The following is a 21045-nucleotide window of genomic DNA, read 5'->3' on the forward strand; positions in this document are numbered from 1 at the left end:
TGAACCGGGGTGGTGTTTTCTCTGTGTTCTCTTACACCCCAGTTATATCTCTTTGTTAGCCCTTGTCCCATGGTTGGTATAATTACGTGTCACCCCATGTGGACCACGAGCTCTTTGAATTGCAGGGACTTCATCAGTACGGCCAGCTCCTCGCATGATTGTAGCTTAGAGTCACCATTCAGTACGCAGGGAAAGAATGGATTGGACTGCAGCTGCCCATGAGGCCCTCGGTTCTTTTGTTCTGTCTGAAACACACAAATGTGGACCATTTCAGGCTCAATTTTCATTTTCTGGAGCAGAAAGCACCCCAAATTATGCATCTGTTTGGGTTTTAATAGTCATCTGTACAATGTAAACGTGTCCCTTTTAAAAACCAAAGTGGTTTCTCTCAGGAAGCTGAGCTTCTCTGCCTCGGCCTGAATTGCACATTACAGAGAGAGCTGTAGGTTTTGGGCAAGGGGGTGCAGTCCAGAGCCAGGCCCAATGTAGCTCACTCAGGGGAGCAGCAGACCACCCCCTGGACAGTGAGACTGCAGTGACTGAGGAGTGATGGTCTTGGCTCGGTGTTCTCAGGGACCAAAGCACCTGGACGTGTGTCCAAACAAGGACAGTGACAAGCCCCAGGATTTACTCAGATAGTAGTGGGTCCAGCACTTTTATGAATTTTCATAAATGCAGATGTTCCACTGTACCCCCAACGCCCATTGCTAACTCGCTAAGCCCTGTAGCCGCCGCCCGAACTCCGGCAGCATGAGAGGAAGGTGTGCATTGTGCGGTTTGCAGCGCATCGCATCCTGTGCTAAAGTTATGTGACTTTTATATCAATCTGGGGAGATTCATTTCCCCTTGCTATAATTTACAGACTTCTTTTCATTGGCTGGGATTGCAATTTGCCAAATGGATTACACTTGGTACTTTATTTTCTCTTCATCGCTAGTTCTTAGGTAATTTATTTACAGTTCATCAGGCTTGATGGGTGGGTAATAAATCAGTAAGGAGCCCTCTCGGTTAAATGGCCAGGCTGCCTTCTGGGGGCTGGGGGAATGGGGAGGGCTGTGTAATGCATGGTCTCCTGAGCTCTGGTTTCTGCCTGCGGAGGTGGCTGTCCCCATCGAAGACATGCAGAGGATCCATCTGCGATTCATGTTTAGACATCGGTCGTCCCTGGAATGTGAGTACCGACCGAGTGGCATCTCTCCAGCTCTCCTAAGGTGGTGGTGGGGGGTGGCAGGGTGGCCCAAGTGCCATCTCCTCTCCTGACCTCACGGTGCCATTTCCAGCTAAAGATAAAGGAGAGAAGAACTTCGCCATGTCCTACGTGAAGTTGATGAAGGAAGATGGGACAACTCTGCAGGACGGGTGCCATGACCTGGTTGTCCTAAAGGTACCATGAGTTGGAAGTAACTCTGCAGCGAGGGGGGTCCACAGGAAACAAAAGGGATATGGTGAGATCACTTAGTGGTCAACAACAGGGACCCTAGGATCACGCACATCACGGCTTACCAGATGGGTGGCCTTGTATAAGATCTTAGCTTCTCTGCGCCTCTGTTTCCCCACCTGTGAGCCCTCAGTGAATACTTGTGAGGATGACATGAAGCAGTTTATATAAACATGACAAGGGTGGGTACATGGAACACTCCATAAATAGAAAAGGCTGTTATTACACACAGAAAGGACTGCCACCTCTGAAAGGACCTCTGGGATGTGTAGGAGACCAGCACGACATTCGACAGATGCCTCACTGTAGCCAATGGGAAAATAGCAGGATTTGGGGTCCCGATCCCGCTGTTGACTAAACCTGGACCCATCTCACGTGTCTCCCTGAGTCTTAGTTTCCGTTTCCTAAGTGGCGATGGTAATATTCACGACAAGCCAAGGAGATCATCCCCGTGAAAGGGCCATGCATAAAGGGTGCAGATGTCAGCCATCGTTATTTTTGCATGACTTAGACTGTTTTTGAGAAGTGGGAAGAGTTCACCTTGATCATATCTGCGTGCTTTCCCATGACCCCTCTGGTGACAGCAGGGTGCCTCTGTTAGCTCCTGGCTGGAGGCAGCATTGCAGCTGCGAAACAGGGCAAGGGCAGGCGGTGGGCGCAAGCGTCAGACCCTGGCTCTTGGCTGTCTCACCCTCGGAGGCTGGAATGGCTCTTTGGTCTGAGGTCTGCATGGCACATACAGCTTCATCAGTAATAAACTGATATATTTTGTCATTTGGGACATTATCAAGGTAGTTCTTGGCTTAAAAGAGATTCTTTCTCGACAGACTGCAAACTCATTGTGGGTAGAGGCCCCACTGCAGTCAGTTTTCAACTTACCTTCCTTAAGCCTCAGTTTCCTCATCTGTGAAATGAGGATAATAGTGTCCACGACAGTTACAATTGTTGTGAGGCTTGAATGAAATGAACGTAGGCAGGTAAGGGCTCCGTGCATGCTAACTCTTGTCATGCTTACGTCTGCTTGTTCATTTCACATGCCGAGGGACTCGCGCGTGTAACACTCTGAGTGTGCTGTGTCCGTTACTGCCATTTAGTCTGCTCAGAATCTCTGGGAAGCAGGTATATGATTAATCCTCAGTTTAATCCTGAGAAAATGTGACACAGAGAGACCAAGGAATGTCTCCAAGATGACACAGACTTGTGAATGGTAGAACAGGGTCTAGATCCCAGGACTGTCTTTGCTATTATTAACTTCCTTAAGCTGATTTCTTACCTTGCTGGCGCACATGTGTATTAAGATCTCAAAAAATTTAGGATGAATGAAAATGCCCTATCTGGGAATCTTCAATTTCCTTTTGCCATTAATGAGGTCCGCAGAGCCTTTCGCTGGCTGATCAACCCCCTTTCCATGAATGAAACCTCGGGTTCCTGCCTATTTTGTGGAAAACCAGCTCTGCCTTACCTGCTGATGTTTATTACTTCACTGGTGTTTTCCTCACTATTTCTCACCCTCCCCGCCTTACAGTGTGTGATGTGGCCACTGCAAGCTCTGTGTAGCGCTGGCTCGGGGAAGTAACCAAGGTGTTGTTTCCAGGGGGACAGTAAGAAGATGGAAGATGCCAGCGCGTACCTGACTCTTCCTTCGTATCGACACCACATGGAAAACAAGGGAGCCACTCTGAGTCGAAGCTCCAGCAGTGTGGGGGGGCTCTCTGTCAGCTCCCGGGATGTGTTCTCCATTTCTACCCTGGTGTGCTCCACAAAGCTCACCCAGAATGGTAATGGAACCATCGAGGTGTCTGCGTGTGTGTGCGCGTGTGTGTGTATCTGTGCAAACACAGGGGATCCCGACATGGACAGCTTAGGCCGCTAATAGTAATTGTACTTGTCTGGGCTCTTTTTCAGTGGGCCTGCTGGGTTTGCTGAAGTGGCGAATGAAGCCTCAGCTGCTTCAGGAGAATTTAGAGAAATTGAAGATTGTGGATGGAGAGGAAGTGGTGAAGGTCAGTATTCACCCACCAGTGACAGAACTTTGAATCACGAGTGGGAGGTGGGACAACTTTTTCTCTGATGGTGGGACACAGTGTGCCGGGCTGCTGAGAGAAGCCGAATCTGGGAAGTCTGGGGGCGATCTGGTCCAGTGACACGGAAAGTGGGGCTGCAGAAAAGTAGGGCTGTGCTCAGTTTCTGGACATAGATGAGTTTGGGTGTGGATCCCAGCCCACCTGCTTGCCGACTCTATGTGATAATATTATGAATATGACATAGTCTCAGGGTTGTTTTGAGCATTCAAGGTAATGATATTTAAAAGTCACTCAGCGCAGTCCCTCATGCAGAGTGCCCAAGCAAAAGCGTGCAACATACGCAAAGTGCAGTAACAGGTAACTATTGCTTTTGTTGTTATGAATCGCTATGGTAGTATGACCCCTTAGCACTGCCTACACGTTACTATTACAAATAACAAAGCATTGTTGGTCTCCGCCGCTTGGAGAGCATTACGCTTTAAACACGAGAAAGGGGAGGATACCAGGGCTCCCATTTTAAGCGAAACAAGCAGAAGACAATGCAGACGTCGGATGTGTTGTCCTGCCCGCGTGGTGGTGGAGAGCACAGCGTCTGAGGTTCAGATCTAGTTCAAGCCGCCCTCCTCTCCAGCACTACGAATTGGGACGAGTGTTTCCCAGAGGCCCCGCTGATCTTGTTTCCAGCAGGAACGCGGTGCAGCTGGAAGCTCCGAGATTAAACATCTTTATCTGGTATCCCTGTGTTTTGAGACACCCTAGAAAATATTGGCCCACCCCTTAGGAGGGAGGGGTATCACATCTGTGCACTGTTGGCCCACCTCCTGGCTCAGCAATGGCAGGAAGGTTCCCCAAACAGTCTGTCATGAGGTCTGTCACCTGTGAGCAGCTTAGAGAAAACATCTGGGAGTGAATTCCATTGTCTCCTTTTTTGCATTTTTTTTTCCTTTTTTTTTAAAAAAAGTTTCTTGTTGATGTATAATATATAGGCAGTAAAATATATACAGAGCATTTAATTTAAAAGTACAATTCAGTGTACAGGGTGGGGAAAAAGCAGGTTTACAGTTGTGAGTGCACAGAACAGAGTTTACTCTTGTAATGTTACTTATTAATTACTGTATTATTTTCCATACGAATAACTGTAAACCTACTTTTGCCCCGCCCTGTATTTTTACCCATGTGCACACTCGTGTACCCACTACCTGGCTCAAGATACAGAACACTGAGCACTGCTGTAGGTTCCCCCGTTCATACCCTTCTCCGCCAATAACCCACCGGGAGTAACCACCAAGCAGACTACCATCATCGCTGATGGGTTTTTGCCTATTCTTAAATTTCATAAAAGAAGAGTAACAAAGGATGTACATGCTTGTGTGCGACTCCTCTCCCCGCACACCGTGCTCCTGAGGGCCACCCGCATCCTTGCATGGAGAAGCAGTTTGTGCCTTTTGATTGCTGTGCATTTTCCTGTGGTGTGAAAATGTGAAAATGCCGCCATGTGTTCACCCACGGTGCTGTCGGCGGACAGTTGGGGTGCTCCGAGTTCTGGTTCTTGTGAACGTGGGCCCCTCGCTCTGGTGCATGTTGAGTGTGTGCTCTCATTCCCTTGGGCCTAGCTGAGCAGTGGGTTTCTGGGCCACCCGCGCTCGGTCTTAATGCACCCTTCATTGTTTTGCCCAGTTCCTCCAAGACACTCTGGATGCCCTCTTCAACATCATGATGGAGCATTCTCAGAGCAACGAGTATGACATCCTTGTCTTCGATGCTTTGGTAAGAGAGGGGACAGGTGTTTATGGTAACAGACATTCGTGTGCGTCGCACCGAGAGAACCCTGAGAACGTGTGGCCCCCGCGGCCCTTCTCATGAATCTTTGGGAGGAGTTGTCACGTTAGGCCACCAGCCCAGTGAACGAGCTGCGTTAGTCTGGAGTTCAGCTGGATGCATGGGCAGAATGGGTGAGGGGGGGACCTCAGGTGCTGATGTCACAGTGGCACTGGCACATGCAGCTGGCTGTCGTGAAGCCGGCCAACCGCGTCTGCTTGCCACCAACGCTGGGAGCCAGTCTCCGGCAGGTTGTGAAGCACCCACAGGGAGTCCTCTTGTTCCTTTACCTTCTTCAAAGTCTCCAACTCCCCAGAGTCATTACAGCCCCTCTGCCTACCCAGGACCTTGTATGCCACCCAGGTCTCCTTTCTGTATTCCCAAACGGTCTCTTCCTTCTCTCACTGTCCCAACTTACGTTCTCTCTGTCATGTTAAAATAAAAATAAGAAACACTTGCGTTAGGGCATCCGTGACCAGCAGAGTGTTAACGTGTTAACTCCTTGTGTTGGTGACATTTATATTTACAAAGAGGTCGCCTGGAGACAACTGTGACTGAGTCTAGTGCTTCCCAAGGGGGTCTGGAAAGCTAGCCCTAAGGAAAGATGCTCCCAACAGGAAGAGCCTTTGATTCAAGCACTTAGGGAAGCGCTGGGCATTGCACGATGAACATTGGAGAGTTATGATGCACATGGGTATACTAAAGGCCCTGATAAGTCCTGCAATAAAGATGGCAACCTGAGATTTCTCAGACATGTCTGACCATGAAACCCTTTTACCTTACAATGTTTTGTAGCATACTACGTGAAACACTTTTTAGGAGAGACAGTCCCTTAATGAAAAGGACTGAAGACATATTAGTGAGCTAATTCCTGGGTAAAAAATGTTGATAGGGGTTCAGTGATGCCATGTGAATATGGCTCCCTGCCCTAGGGCTGTCCTCAAAACACTGATTCCCTGCCTCTTCCTCAGATCTACATAATAGGCCTCATTGCTGACCGGAAATTCCAGCACTTCAACACGGTCCTAGAGGCCTACATCCAACAGCATTTCAGCGCCACCCTGGCTTACAAGTAAGTGACCGTCCCTCCTGCTTGCCTGCCAGGATGCCCAGGGCACAAGGAGCTCTGTCCCTAGCCTGTGTGAGTTCTCCCTTTTCTGACAAAATCTAATCTGTGCCTGGGCTATCTGCATTAAATAAAAATATGTAAACCCCGTAGGTGGAGATGAATACTTGATGGTAACAGAGGTACATGGAAGTTTTCATTCACTCATTCATTCATTCATTCATTTGTTCATTCAATCAGTCAGTCAGCTATCACTATTGAGCAACTACTTGTGATAAACACTGGGATTCAGAGGCTACAGAGAAGACAGGCTCGTGCTAGGTGGCTCACTATAGCTCGGGGGTAAGGAGCTGAGGGTTAGAGGTGGGAGGTGACGCCGGGAAGGGTGGTGGGAGCCAGTCTGTGAAGGGGCCTTGAAAGGAGGTCGAGTCGTGTGAAGTCTGCCTTGCTGGGCATGAGGAAACGTGGGGAGTCCCTAAGCAAGGGAGTTCCGAGATGCCACAGGAACGTTTTCAGTAGGGAGAAAAGGCTGAGGGAGACATCATTGCCACCACTGTCCCCATCATATTCCGATTGCAACTAGCTTTCCTAGTCGTAAGGTTTTCTTTCTTCACTAGTTCTTTTCTTTGCTGGCTTGTTACAGGCAGGAAATAATCATTCACCCTGAAGTACAATTTTTAAGCAGAGTTATTTTTATGGTTGTAGATGAGTGAGTAGGCTTGGCTCTACCACCACCTTTAACCTCTGATTGAAAGCCTTATAATTTACTGAGCAAACGAATTACCCTGCCGTGGGCTGGGAAGAGATGTATTTTGAAAATATCACCCCTTGCTCAGGAAACTGATGACGGTGCTGAAGACTTACTTGGATACCTCCAGCCGGGGGGAGCAATGCGAGCCGATCCTGAGAACTCTGAAAGCTTTGGAGTACGTGTTCAAGTTCATCGTTCGGTCCAGGACGTTATTTTCACAGTGAGTGCTCGTTCTACAAGGGGGATCGATTAGCTCTGCAATTCCTTTGGGTACAACAGTGTTTGCGCCATTGGAGAAACTCTCTTACAAAATGATAATCAGGTGTCGATCAAAAGCAACTTAAAAATCCAACTTAGAGGGTTAGAAATAGGGAGTAATTGTTCCTTGTAAGTTTTTGGGGGAAAGAAGGAAATCATAACGTGTTATCGAGTCACACTTCATCCAGTGACCGTGATTTGTGAGCTGAGGCTCTGCAGGGTTTCATCTGCTCTTCATTTGATTTGCGATATGGTGGAAACTCTCCAGGAATCTATATTCCACGGGGGTGGAGAGAGCAGAACTCAGAGAGTGTGATATTTATTTGGCCCTTGGAGATTGTGCATGACAGATAAGCTGGCATTTGTTGTTGGCCTGCCTGTCCTTGAGATCCTAGTGGCCAAAAAGTAAGCCGACAAGCTAGAGTACTTAAAAGATACGATTCTTGACGGTCAGTATCACTGAGGTTAGCCCTCTTAAAGGGCTTTGGAGATGGAGGCATTCCAACGCAACCCTCAAGGGAACAATTTCTATTCCTGGCAATTGAGGCAAAGTTAGGCTGGGGGTTGCTTATGTGTGTATGTATGATCAGGTTGGCTGTGTGTGATGGGAAATGAGAAAAAAACATGCTGGGAATGTATTGTCCAGATTCTTATCAGTTCAAATGAAGGACACTCAACTCAAACTGACTCACAGAGAAATGGGACTTTATTGTATTTTACATTATTGGAATATCCAGGGGGGTTATTGGCCTCAGGCATGGCTGGATCTAGATGCTTAATGCCATTGGGTTAACCTATATCTCTCTAGATGCTGGCTCTGCTTCTCTTTTGCTGGTTGCCTTCTGAGGCAAGTTTCCCAAAGCTGAAAACATTTGAAAACTCAGGTTCATACTCTATTAGTTGAAGCAACCCTAGATTCTTTGTCGTTCCAGCAAAATCCTATGCCAAGAACTGTGTCGGGTCACGTGCTAAGGTCTTAAACCATGTGACCAGGGCAATGAATATGCAGATTGTGCAGCAGTGGTCACACGTGCCTCTCTGGAGCCGTGGGTTGGGTCAGTGACTTCCAGTATACACTTGTTTAGTTGGACAAGAGAAAGCAGAAGTCTGTCATCATTGTTTTGACCATGAGGCTGGATGGGCTATGACGGCTTCATACTCGACAGGGCACCTGAAATGGGTAATCATTCAAGATTCGCCTGAAGTATTCATTGAGGTTTCAGGTGATACATAGAGATGAGTGTTCTGCACCATGTCACAAAACATGATGTCATTTAGGCTATTCTAAAAATGAAGTGCCTGTTTCAGTTCCCTGGTTTGTCAGTTAGTCAAGGCAGAGACTGCATTCCAGACTCGGGGGTCTTCTTCCGAGCTGGAGGGGTACTTGTCAATTATTTGAAATCCAATAGGAGACAACAGTGGGTCTTTGTAAAGGCCGAGTTTCTTGGAGGAGCTCGAGGATTCAAACATTGTAATTCCGGGCTAATAGGCAAGGAGTCCTCATTTCATCTTGCGAGTGAGATCTTCAGATTTGCGACAGGAACATATTCTTTTCATTGATCGTATCTTCTGCCCAGTTTTTCCTTTTGGTTTATTTCTTTCGTGGTCCGTCTTTCCCTCCCCTCTTAGATTTTGTCTCTTCCCTCCATAGGAGCAGGACATTAGTACCTTTCCTTCCCTCCTCTCCGCCTCAAGGCTGCCGTCTTGCAGAGCCCCGGGCTCTTCATTTTGTGTACATTCAGCGCTGCTGGCACTTGCAGTGGCCTTTGGCGTCCTCAGGAGTGGGTGGGCTGTTACTTCTTACTGTATCCCCCGCACGGAATACAAAGCACCATGGACACTCAGAACTGCCTGCCTGAGGAAGTCCACCGTGGGGGCTAAGAGAAGGCATTTGGTGAGAAGAGATGTCTCCGAGGTAACGGAGGCCTAATCTTGAATTCTTTCCCGTGACCGTAAATGCAGGCGGACCTGCAGGGAGGGCCCAGCACCTCATGCTGACAGGAGGGAGATTTCCTGTGTCCCGTTCATTTTCGAATCTTCAGCAGTTGGTTTGCTCTCCGGTGGATCCTCAAGGACACTGGGAAGGGATGGGGGTATTTCTTTCCTGTGCTCAGAGGGCACTTCACTTAGGAAACCGGAAAAGAGAAGGTTCAGCGCTTTGCGATTTCTAAGCCAGCTGGTGGAAAGTTGTGATAGAGCCATCGCTTTGGGGGCGTATTGTGCCCGGTATTGTGTTTGTTTCCTGCCACTCCTCTGTACTCTCTCCTCACGTGCGGAGCTCCAGCTGCTCCAGCTCCATTAGCCACTCCCTTGCATTTTGTCTTTGCACGCACTGCACACCCACGTGGCGAGGGCTGAGGGTTTTCCTGGATCGATGCACTGGGTAAGGGAGAAAGAGATGTTGACAGGGATGGGAATGTTTTTAGGATTATTCATTTCTATCAGATAGCCAAAGAAAGTGATTTTCCTGGCCCCATTCCTTGTGCCCCTAGCTCGAGTCCAAGTCTGGGGCAAGTGTCTCTGGGCATATGCCTGAGCCCTTGGCTGCAAAGGAACCTGCAGAGCGGATTCGAGCTTCTGCCATAGGGAGGCAGGCTTGAAAATACGGGAAATTCCTAAATCGTAGGAAGTGTGTCCCAAAGATGTGGGGTGGTCATAAGTATGACCAACATCTACTAAGCTTCTCTAGAATGACTGAGCCCCTGGGAGATACAGAGCAGAGCAAGGAGCATTCAGAAAGAGCTGAAATGATTATCTTGCAGGCATTGAGCTTTTTTACAAAACTCCTTGCAGTGCCTTTTATCCTAGAGCTCAGGCAGCCGGCTGAGCTGATCCCCAAGGCTTCCGAGCTGTGGAATTACTCGGAGTCTGCAGCAGCTCTTCCTGCCGGCCAGGCTCACAGGGATGAGACCACAGCCAGCGCTTCTGTCAGGGTGACTCTAAAATAGGCAAGATCCAGCTTAGAAATCCTAATGCCGCCCTGGGCTAGGGTACAGGAGGTAGTGTGGGGTGGTGGTTAGTGTTGCGCTCATCGTCACTGTTGGCTCAGCGATAGTCAGCGCTCACATCGGACAGGCTTTAGAGGGGTCACATTTCTGTCCCTGTAAGTGCCTGTCTTACAGAGGAACCCAGCTTCTCCGAGCCTCAGTCTCCTCACCCATAAATGGGGATCAACCAGCTCTCAGTGTTTTCATGATGGGATGAGATCATGTACAGAGTTCCCCATGCAGTATCTGGTACTTACTCCACAGGCGTAATGAATGTCAGCTGTGCTCATGTGCTCACCCAGGACAGAGAGCAGGGTGCCAGGTCCAGGATCTCAGGTTTCAGTTAGCGGAGGGAGTTCTGGTGTCTTGATTTGTTCTCAAGGTCTGGCTTAGGGATCGTGCTGCCCGAAACATTTCTTGCTGGTTATTTTTAGGAGGAGGGGATACCTTTACCTGGGGTCGGTGCTTTCTGAGGTCCACAACGTAGAATCCACCTTGGTCTGTCGCTGGCGTGTTGCGTGGGCCCTGCTTACGTCTGCTGCTTCCACTTCCCCGTGTGTGTGTGTGTGTGTGTGTGTGTGTGTGTGTGTGTGTGCGCACACGAGCGCCTGCGCTCAGGCCCCTCGGGCCCAAGCAGCTCTTTGGGCCATGCTTGCTCTGCCGGTCCTCTGCTTCGCGCCTTCTGCTCTGTTGCAGACCTGCTCATTCAGCTCTAGCTTCCTCCCCGTGATCCCAGTCTCCTGGGCGGCTCTGTGACCGCAAACGCCCTCTCCACCCTCAGCCCCGTCCCCTTTGCCTCGGAGAGGCGGTCAGCTCAGTGGTTAGCGCCAGTCTCCAGAGCTAGGCTACTCTGGTTTGAATTCTACATTTGAATTCTACCACCACTACTTACTGTGTGCACCACCTTGGGCGAATTACTCAGTCTGCCCACAGATCAGTTTTCTCATATGTGAAACAGGCATGTAAAAACCCTCGCAGGGCTGTCCTGCAGACTAAACAGCTAATGGGTGTCAGGCACTTAGCCCAGCGCCTGTCACACAGCAAGTGCCCACGGTTATTATTATCGGCTAAGTGCACTTCAGCCTTTATCAACGTCAGTCTTCACAAAGATCCTATGGAGGATCTCGTGTCCTGACTGCACCTCCTCCTGCCCCTCACTCGCTCCGTCCAGCCACACAGGCCTTCCTCGCTGTGGCTCAGACTCCTGACTTCGGGCCTTTGCACCTTCCCCAGACACCTGCCTGCTCACCCCCTCTCCCTGGCCTCTTCCACATCTTTGCCCACATGTCGCCTTCACTGCCCTGCTTACAATGCGAGCCCTGCCCCCAGCGCTGCTGCTTCCCCTCCCTTTCCCTCTGCTTTCTGTCTCATTTCTCCTCCCCATGGAACTAGCACATGTGAGCACACCATGTAACGATTAGTGATGCCTCTGTTTATGCCCTCTGCCTGCTAGAATGGCAGCTCGGGGGGAAGGATCTTTGTTTCCTACTGTATCCCAAGCACTGAGAACCACACCCGCACATGGTTGGCACTCATTACATGTGAAATGGGCACCACCTCTGGTGCCCTTTCATTAATTAGCAAACCAAGGCTTAGATTCAAGCTCAGAGGTCACACAGCTAAGAATCAGCAGAGCGAGGTTTCACATCCCACCTCGTGTGATGAAGACAGTTTGAGAACCGAACCTTTTCCGGGCCGTGTCAGTGTGAAGTATGGTTGGCCCAGAGGAGGGGCTGTCCTGAGCGAAAACAGCACTGCCTCGGGGTGTGGGCTCCCTGGATGTTGTCAGGGCTGCTGAGGGGCACAAGGCTGCGTGCACGGGCTCAGGTGGGACCGTCTCCAAGCACAGGGGATTTCAATAAAGGAAATGAAGATTAGGAGGAGTTTCGGGAAGGGCGTCCTCACCATTAGGGCGAAGCAGCCCAGGCGACCGTGACTCTATCCCTGTACCCTCCCGAGGAATGAGTCAAGATAAGCTGACAAAAGGCCAGCCCAGGGGAGCTCACACGCTTTGGAAAAGGGTCACTGGTCAGGGAAAGAGGAAGGTACTCAGCATCCTGTTGGGAGCAGCAGCATCTCCAGGCGTGGTCCTGCTCCCCAGCCTCACCTGGGAGCTGCGAGGCTGCCCGGGGCCTGTGCAGTGCCATTTGCCTGCACGGGAGCTGCAGCTCCATTAGCACAGGCATTGCGGAGCAGGGCGCATGCCTCCCCTGGACAGCCCCAGTCTGGCTCCCTTCCAGGGCCAGGCATAGTTGCCCCCTCTAATTGCCGTCAGCGCCAGGTGATGGGATGCTCTCTTGCCTTGACATTTCGCTGCCTCTTGCTTCATTCCGCCCACTCCCAGCCTCCACCTCAGCCACCAGCTCAGCCCCTTCTTATGAAAATATCATGGGCTACTTTATCCACCGGGTCATGAATCCGTTAGGCCGCAAGACTGTCTGAATAAAGCTCAGGCCTGCTCCATGTCGCCTGCAGGTGGAGGGGATACTGAAGCCTCTGCCTTCTTAAACAAAAATGAATTTACCTCGAAGGTACTTGGCCAGGATGATCTGTTTTCATTGTTCAAGTATGACTAAGTATTAAAATGTAGTCATTTGTCTGTGCCGAGCCTGGGCCGGAATGCCGGTCAAAGTGCTATCCCTGTTTCTCCTGCATATAATTCGTTTGCATGTTAATGCCATTTATTCCTACAGCAGCCTCTGTTTTCGGTTTTGAATACAATTTCACTTTTGGATGCCAGTAATGGCTCAGTGAGCTGTGCAATTGCAGCTAATGGAATTATTTCATGATAACATTAACTTGGCATCGGATCGGGATGGAAGAGTAAACTGTCATCAAAGGATATTGTCAAACAGTCACTTCCCTTTAATTTATTATCTGCTTTATGAGTTGCTACAGTGCAGAGGGGGAGCTAACAGCCCGTTTCTTATAAACACACGAAAGGGCTTTGTATTTCATTAAGTCGCCGTTGTTATTATAACATGAAATGTGCATATGCCTGCGTTTTTAAGCAGTCCTCTTTTGCCTTTGCACGTGAAAATATTTATAAACTTTTATTGGGCACCTATTTTGTGCTAGGGACTTTGTTAAGAGCCGGGAACTCTGAAATTAATGTCAGACTTCCTCAAGTGGCAACAGTCTAGTGGGGAAGACAGACGTGCAGACCAGCAATCAAATCCCAGCTCCCTGGAATAAGCAATGATCGGTGGTATGACGCAATGGAGGCCTGCAAATGGTTCCCAGGGGACAGAGAGGTTTGAGTGACAAACCCTGCCTCGGGAGGATAGGTAATTCTTCTCAGGGGAGGTGATGTTCTAAACTAGACATTGAAAGGCATTTTCTGCCCTTGGGCTAGTGATACTTTGTACGATGCTCTCTGGTGATGCTGGGCAGCAGGCGAGGGAGCGCAGGAGCGCAGCTCCCAGTCAGCCCCACGATTGTTTATGAGGCAAATGACACTCTGTGTCCACTGTGCTCGGTGACTTTGCCCAACTGTAGGCTAATGTGAGTGTTCTGAGCACGTTCAAGGTAGGCCAGGCTGAGCTAGGAGGCTTGGTTAGGTTAGTGTATGGAGTGCATTTCGAATTATATTTTTAACTAACTGTGGTTTATTGGGACGTAATCCCATTGTGAGCTGGGAGCATCTGTGGAGGGAACAGCACGTGAAATAGAACTTCCCATTACTCCCGCTCCTCTGAGGTTCCCCTTATGAAGCCTCTCCTCTGCGCTTGGCCCTGCATCACTGTTCCCTTGACCTCACTTCACACGACTCTACAAAGTATAGGCTTTATCACATTCATTTCACAGGAGGGGAAGTGGAGGCCCAGAAAGGTGCGGAAAGTGACTCTGGGTCACACAGCTAGATGCTGGCAGGCAGGGATGTGACCGCAAAGCCTAGGTGTTTTGCGCTGTCCCGTGCCCACCGTGAAGAGCGCGTTTGCGGAGAAGAGCGGCTAGAGGGTGAAGCCCTGCGGGTGGAGGAGTGGGGTGACGTGCCGAAGACATGGGTTCCAGCTAGATTGAGGAGCACCTGGAATGCCAGGCCAAGGAGTTCGACCTCAGCCTCTCTGCCGGGGATACTGGCATAGATGTTACCCTCTGTCCTGGGAGCACAGAGCGAGTACTCCAGCCGGTGCACAGACTCATCCATTGGGATAAGGTAAACATATTAAAGTTTCTTTATTTTGTTCAAGATGAAGAAATTGAACTATGTAAACATTTGACTTAGAATAGTCCGTGGATATAATTTATAAATAGATAAGCATCTATTGAGAATCATGCTTAAGGTTTTTTGTCATAGCAGTTTGGAAACCCCTGCTTTGGGCAGTAGGGAGCCACTGACATTCTAAAGCAGGAGATTAGCACGATCGCATCCATGTTTTAGAAATGTGACCGCAGAACTAACGCTAGTAGGTGGAACCTGGTGTAGAGGAGGGGAGGCAGCTGATCAATAACAAAGCTGTTGCAATAACCCAGGCAAGAGACTTGAACTGAGGTGGTCACAGGGGGGCTGGAGAAGAGGGAAAGGAAGAAGGAAAGGGTTCGCAGGGAACGGGATTGCCAGTCTTAATTGAACGTGGGAGTGGCATTGAAGGAGAGGCTGCTCTGAGGCTGAAGGGCGGGGCCCGTGGGATCAGGCCTTGCTCACCAGCATGAGTGCAGGGGAGGGGCAGGCTTCAGGGCGGGGCATGCTTGGTGTGGGTCATGTTAAGTTGGGGTGCTTCTTGGCATAGCCAGATGGAAATGTACAGCAGACAGTTAGATACAGATTTGCAGTTCGGGAGAGTTAGATGCAGGTACAGTTTTGTTACAAATTGATCCAAATTGGCATTTGAAGCTACAGCATAAGGTGAGCAATACTCTGAAACTCAGGATGAAATGCAGGAGATTAGCATGTCAAAGGGACGAGGGACAGGTGAGGAGAGAGTCCAGGGAGGCTTGGATTCCAGGAGCCAGGAAAGGGTGCATATCAAGGAGGAGATGTAGCAGCAATATAACTGCTACAGTGAGGTCATGGGGCCTGAAAACTGACTAGAGGCAAGGTATTTTGCAATTAGGAGCCTTTGGCAAATGAACCAATCCTTTCCCAGAGTTTAGCATTTTCCTAGTATCCAGTCAGGAGGCCTTCAGGGAGCAGAAGGGTCAGGTGCAGTTGATCTGCCATCATCTGCATGTGAATTAGGGGCATTTCAGGTTGTCCTTTGCTGTGTGATCGTAGCCTGGAGTCCCCTGAGGATCCCTCAGAGGCTGGGCAAACTCGCTCCTATTTGGCACCCATCTCATACTCCGCTCATAGCAGAGTGTAAGACATTCATCTTGTCTGCTCCCATTGTCCCTTTAAATGGCTTAATTCTGCAGAACAAGACTGTCTGTGCTGTAGCTAGTTAAGGGAAAAGCTGTGGAGGACTCAGATACTCATATTTCAGGCTGAAGCAGCAGCTGATCCCTTCCCTCCTTTACTCCTCGTTCAGAGTCTGGACGCAGGTCTGCTGCCAGAATCCTCGCCTGGCGCAGGAAGGGCTGTTTCTGACCAATGCCCACGCCGACAGCGCCTCAGAGACTGGTGTGGGTGGGAGATCAATTTCCTGAATCAATGTATAGGTTTAGGAAATGTGTTTGCAAATCCTCGGTAGCCAAATATGAGCATGCAGGACAGGAAAGGGTCCAGCTGGCCAGAGGGTGACACTCACCAGCTAACGTGATTGTCAGGGACTCGGAGCCAGGTCGGGACTGTGGCTGTACTTGGTGATCCACGTCAAAGGCACTTCAGGCGGGTGTCCCCCCAAAGCAGATTTTGTTTCCTTGATTAGGAAACAGCGTGTTGCACAGTTGTTGGGTTTGCTGCTTATTGTGTCTTTGAGGTGGACAGGAAACTTAAAAGGACTTAGTTGTGAGGTGCATACGTAATAATCTAGTGCCCCACGCTCCATTGTTGTGAATTTTGGGATGTGGCCGCTCCGAACCCCGAGAAGCCAGCACAGAGCGTGGTGAGGGCCCTGCGCCGGCTCACACAGCAGCCCTTGTCTGCCGCATGTGTACCTCCTTTCCTGGGCCTGGGACTCTGCCATTTCCCCCGTTTTTGAATGCGTCGGTGGGACAGGAGGGATGTGCACCTTCTAACTAATTCACAGGTTGTCTCAGGGCCTGTAAACCTCAAGGTGGTAAACAGCTTTTCTGTACGTGGCTGTCTGTCAACATTTTTAGAATTGCCCTTAAAGCCTACAACCTCTAAAAGGCCCTTAGCTCAGCATTCCTTGTCCCTTACATTCGGCTTCTAACACATTACATGTCCCACGCATGCTGGGCCCTAAGACTTGGTTCCCCTTTTACCCCTTGAGTTGATAATGAAAGTTTCCATCTAGTTGAAATACTTCTCTAAGGGTAGAGGTTTGGTTTGCATTAACAACCAAGTATTTATCCAATGAATATTTATTGAGCAGCCACTAGGCCACTCTGCTGGGCACTGGAAATACGACAGTGATATGAACAGCCTCAGGTCTAGTCTCCTGGGCTTTTTCGTTTAGCTGGGAAGGGAGTCATTAAGCAGATGGTCATGTGTGTGCCAGTGAAATCAAGGGGAAGTGTGTGAGGTGCCCTGGGAGCACATCTAAGGGGATCAAATGTCACCATGGGTCAGGAGGTGTCCTGGAGGAAGAGCCACTAAGCTGTGAGTTGGCAGGTGAAGAGGAGGGTGCGGTCAATGAGAATAAAGCAGAAAGGCGGCCCCTGACCTAGGAGGGAGCTTGACTCCGTTGACTTCCGTTGGGAAGGCCAAGGTGGCCGGAATTTAGTACCAGGGGGATAGAGTAGCAGGAGATCGCCAGGATGGATAGGAAGGGGCAGACCTTGGTGACCCTCAGAGGTCAGGCCATGGTGTCTGGACCTTATCCTGAGGGAGACGGGCAGCTAGCTGTTAAAGGATTCTGAACAGAAGAATGTTGTGATCTCTTTGTGTTTGGAAAATGGTCCCTCTGATCATTGTGTAGAAAATAGATTGAAAGGGGGTAAGAGTGGAGGAAGGATGTGGACTCGAACCCCTGCAGGTGAGAGGTGATGGGGATATGGTTGAAGGCAGTGCTGATGAAGATGGAGTCTAGTAAAGGGCTTTGGTGACAATAGTTCATAACACTGTATCATATACTTGAGAGTTGCTAAGAGAGATCTTAAATGCTCTCACCACACACACACACACACACACACACACACACACACACACACACACACGAGGTAACTATATGAGGTGATGGCTGTGCTCACTAACCTGCTGTGGTCATCACTGTGGACTATATACTTGCATCAAATCTTCATGACATGCACCTTAAACTTACACAATGTTACAGTCAATTCTATCTCAATAGATAGAGCTGGAGGAAAATGGTGCTGGGAGGTGGGATTAATGGGGCTTGATGACTGAATGACATGCAGGCTCTTCAGGATTTACCTCTGTCTATCCCACGCCCTGACTTGGGGGCCCGTGATGGGTCATACACACGGCACTGGGGACCTCTGCAGGTGGGCAGGCTCGGTCTTGGGTGATTGGCATGTCCTATCTGACTCTCTGACAACAGAAGCCAGTTACGAATCCAGAAAGTTCCCTCAAGGGAAAAGCGGTTCTCTTAGGGATGAGGGCACCTGCTAAGGTCGCCACACTCATGCTGGAGTCTGGTGTAGAACTCAGCTCTGGGCGGCCGGGCCACTGCTCTTTCTGCCACACTGCCCTCTGCTGGCAGCTGGCCTGGCCCTCAGCCATGCTTCTGCTCCAGTGAGGTCTCCAGTAATGCAGACCTTGGCACGTTTGAACGCGACACTTCCCCAGGTGTTCCCAGATTTTAAAACAAAGAGTTTTACTGCACATATATTTTTGAAACCAACACCATTAGTAAGAAAAATGTTAAAAATTCCATTTAACTCCTCACACCAAGTGTCAAGGCTCTCAGTGGAGCAGAGCAGGAAGCCTGGGGTAAATTATCTTCTCAGGAAGCCACAGACTGAAAGGACAGAGTTCAGGTGCTCTGGGCACCACCGCTGTTTAGGGTAATAATAGCTTGATGTTTTTTAGGCAATTGCCTCTCTAGCCTAGTCCATGCCAGGAACCAGGCGGTAGGCTAAAAATCAGCATCTCTGTTCTGTTAACTGCGGAGGAAATCTGCCTCCAATTGTGTGACCCTGAGCGAGATCCCCTGCCTGCAGCCCAAGTTCCCCTGCGAGGATGAGAGAATTCAGGAAAGACTTCGGGGGAGGGGTGGTGTGAGAGGGGAAAGATTGTTGAAAGAGGAGCCAGAGGGCAAGAAACATTCACCCCAAAGAGAGAGTACATATCTCTTTTTAAAGTGAAATGTAACATTTACTTGTTTACAATCAGATTATAACATAAAAGTGTATAAGGGGACTGTTGGCATATATAATCCTTTTTCTAAGAGGTAATGTAATTATTAACTTAATATGCAGACTTCCAGATTTTACTCGGTGTATGTGTGTAATTATTCTACAACTTGATTTTTTGTTATCACTTGAGATATCATGGACACTTCCCAGGTGATTAAAATGATGAAGGAAGAGATGGTAAGAAAATCAGTCAAAACCTAATTTATTCTCGGTACCCAAACTTTTAGACCACACTGGGCCTAAAGAGAAAGAGCTGGAAGACCCTGCTGAATATTAGCTTCTCTTTTAAATGGACGATGATAATATTATGCTATGCTATGCTCTACATGTCTTTGAACCATGGAAGTGTGTGTGTGTGTTTCTATCCTTAGGGACATTGTTTTGAGAACACTCAATTTCCAATTATATTGAGGGGAAAACCCCTGAATACAATTTTTCATGCTAATGGGGAAATTTACTTATGTGCAGAATTATGCAACTTAGTTCTTGCCAAATTATGTAAAGGCTGCAGCCCCTCGCAGTAGGATGAAGGACGGCACAGGGCACACATCGCACTCTGTTCATAACTGAGAGTTCTTGTCAAGGCTTTTGCCTACATCTTATTACCTACTTACTATTAATTTATTACACAGCCTTGCCCTATTTTAAAAGTAAAGTGTTTTAGAGGGATTGCTTTTCTTTAATTTCTTCCATATTGTTAACTTCCTTTTTTTTTTTTTAATTTAAGCTATTTACACTTCCAGCTGAGGCAGTTTTTCTTTGGTGATTGTGTTCATTTCTCTGTGTGTGCATTCTAGACATTTTTCCAAACAGGATCTTCACATGTGGTTTGTCTTTTTTCCCTTTCGTCTAGCAGTCATTCTTACCTGGAGTGATTTATAGGAAGAAGACTGTTTTAGCAAAACTTCTTTGCCCTAAGGGGTGATCCCTCCTCAAATGTCAGAATCTGGAAAAGTAACAGCTCCAGTAGAAATAATTCTGTCATTGATGAGAGGACTGGTACCAGGGGCCGGTCTGCGCCCTGCCTGTTGGCTGCTGGCGGAGTTCAATTACATGCAGCCTGCAGGAGTTCTCTTGTCTACGGAGGCTCCTTGACAGTTCACACTGGCAGCACTGCAGCTGTCCTAGCCCTTCCTTTCATAGTCCCTTTCCCATACTTTTTACCCTTTCTCTTCTAACACGGTTGTGCTTTACATTTCAACTTTGTTACCACGCAGGGAATGTCTCTGGCCACAGGTGAGCTGGACAGCTCACTCCAGTCTCATTGTACCAAAGGTACACAGACCTTGGCGGTCCGGGAAGGGGTGGGGATGGTGACAGTGACCATGCAGGGAAGGGGAGTCAGGAAGACCTGTCATTCATTCATGAATCTTTTCCGGCCCTATTGCTTTGACTTAAACGTGCCTGCTGAGTGCACGGAATGGCTCTTTTCTATAATACTGTAAGTAAGACAATAAATGCAAGGACGATTCTCGGAAAGACTCTGCCCTGCCTTGGCTGTAATTATTCTTTACCCTAGACTGCGGGGTGGGGGAGAGGGAGAGAGAGAAGCGGAGTGGTAGGTAGGTTCTAATCTTAAGAGTCTTGTGAATTTTCCAGAGTAATTACTCTTCTGAAGCCTTGAATGACTTAATGATTCTTCCTGTAAAGTCACTAATTTACACCTACTCTAATAGAGGGAATGATTGGCTCAGGGGTAGAAACACTAGTCCAGTCACCTTGAATTTAGAGCTTAAACAGAAAATGGTTGGAGCCAGTCATTTAGCTTCCCTTGGCAGTCCCATAACATCATCCCCTGGGGAACTAACACTTTCTTACCCACCTGGTGCCTAGTGGAGAAGACAGGCAAGTAGTGAAGATGATAAAGAATGAAGTATTCGGATAGGGAGGCCTCCGTCGCTGTGACAGTCTGAGTTAAATACTGTGTGTGGTGCACGTCCTTCATCTAAGGAAGGGCACTAAGTGGCCCCCTTCCACAGTATCTCTCCAGTGGCTAGCGTATTTGGGGCAAAAAGGTAGCTTGACTTGTGTGGCAAAGTAGCAAAACAGTGTGGTGTGACATCATCATTTGAGCAGTTTTCCTCAGTTCCGTATAAGATCATGGAGACACTTAAAACAAAGATTTCACTTTAGAAACATTCCAATTAATCTGGTCTTGCTCCCAGGCACTTGGGAAATGAGTCAAGGATGTGTCTTGCCAAGAGCATATTTAGGCAAAGATGTGACTGGGTGTGGGAGACAGAGGAAAGCTGGGGCCTGGGGCTAATACTGGGGGCATTTCCATGGCTGCTGGGAAGGAAGGGAGGAAGGAAGGGGGA

The 21045-nt window shown here is 48.8% G+C and overlaps 1 protein-coding gene across 1 annotated transcript in view; it reads left to right on the forward strand.

Annotated features, from left to right (window-relative positions):
* The window catches only part of DOCK2 (dedicator of cytokinesis 2), a 330536-nt gene that overhangs the window by 42436 nt on the left and 267055 nt on the right, over window positions 1-21045 (forward strand). The window contains exons 16-22 of the mRNA XM_087816193.1: window positions 1099-1171; window positions 1281-1384; window positions 3033-3216; window positions 3344-3441; window positions 5140-5229; window positions 6252-6352; window positions 7183-7317. Of these exons, the coding sequence (XP_087672319.1) occupies window positions 1099-1171; window positions 1281-1384; window positions 3033-3216; window positions 3344-3441; window positions 5140-5229; window positions 6252-6352; window positions 7183-7317 (785 nt within the window). The remainder of the gene's footprint in view (window positions 1-1098; window positions 1172-1280; window positions 1385-3032; window positions 3217-3343; window positions 3442-5139; window positions 5230-6251; window positions 6353-7182; window positions 7318-21045) is intronic.

Source organism: Miniopterus natalensis, chromosome 4 (genome assembly GCF_054644295.1).
Source record: "Miniopterus natalensis isolate mMinNat1 chromosome 4, mMinNat1.hap1, whole genome shotgun sequence".
In the NCBI taxonomy this organism is placed as follows: Eukaryota; Metazoa; Chordata; class Mammalia; order Chiroptera; family Miniopteridae; genus Miniopterus; species Miniopterus natalensis.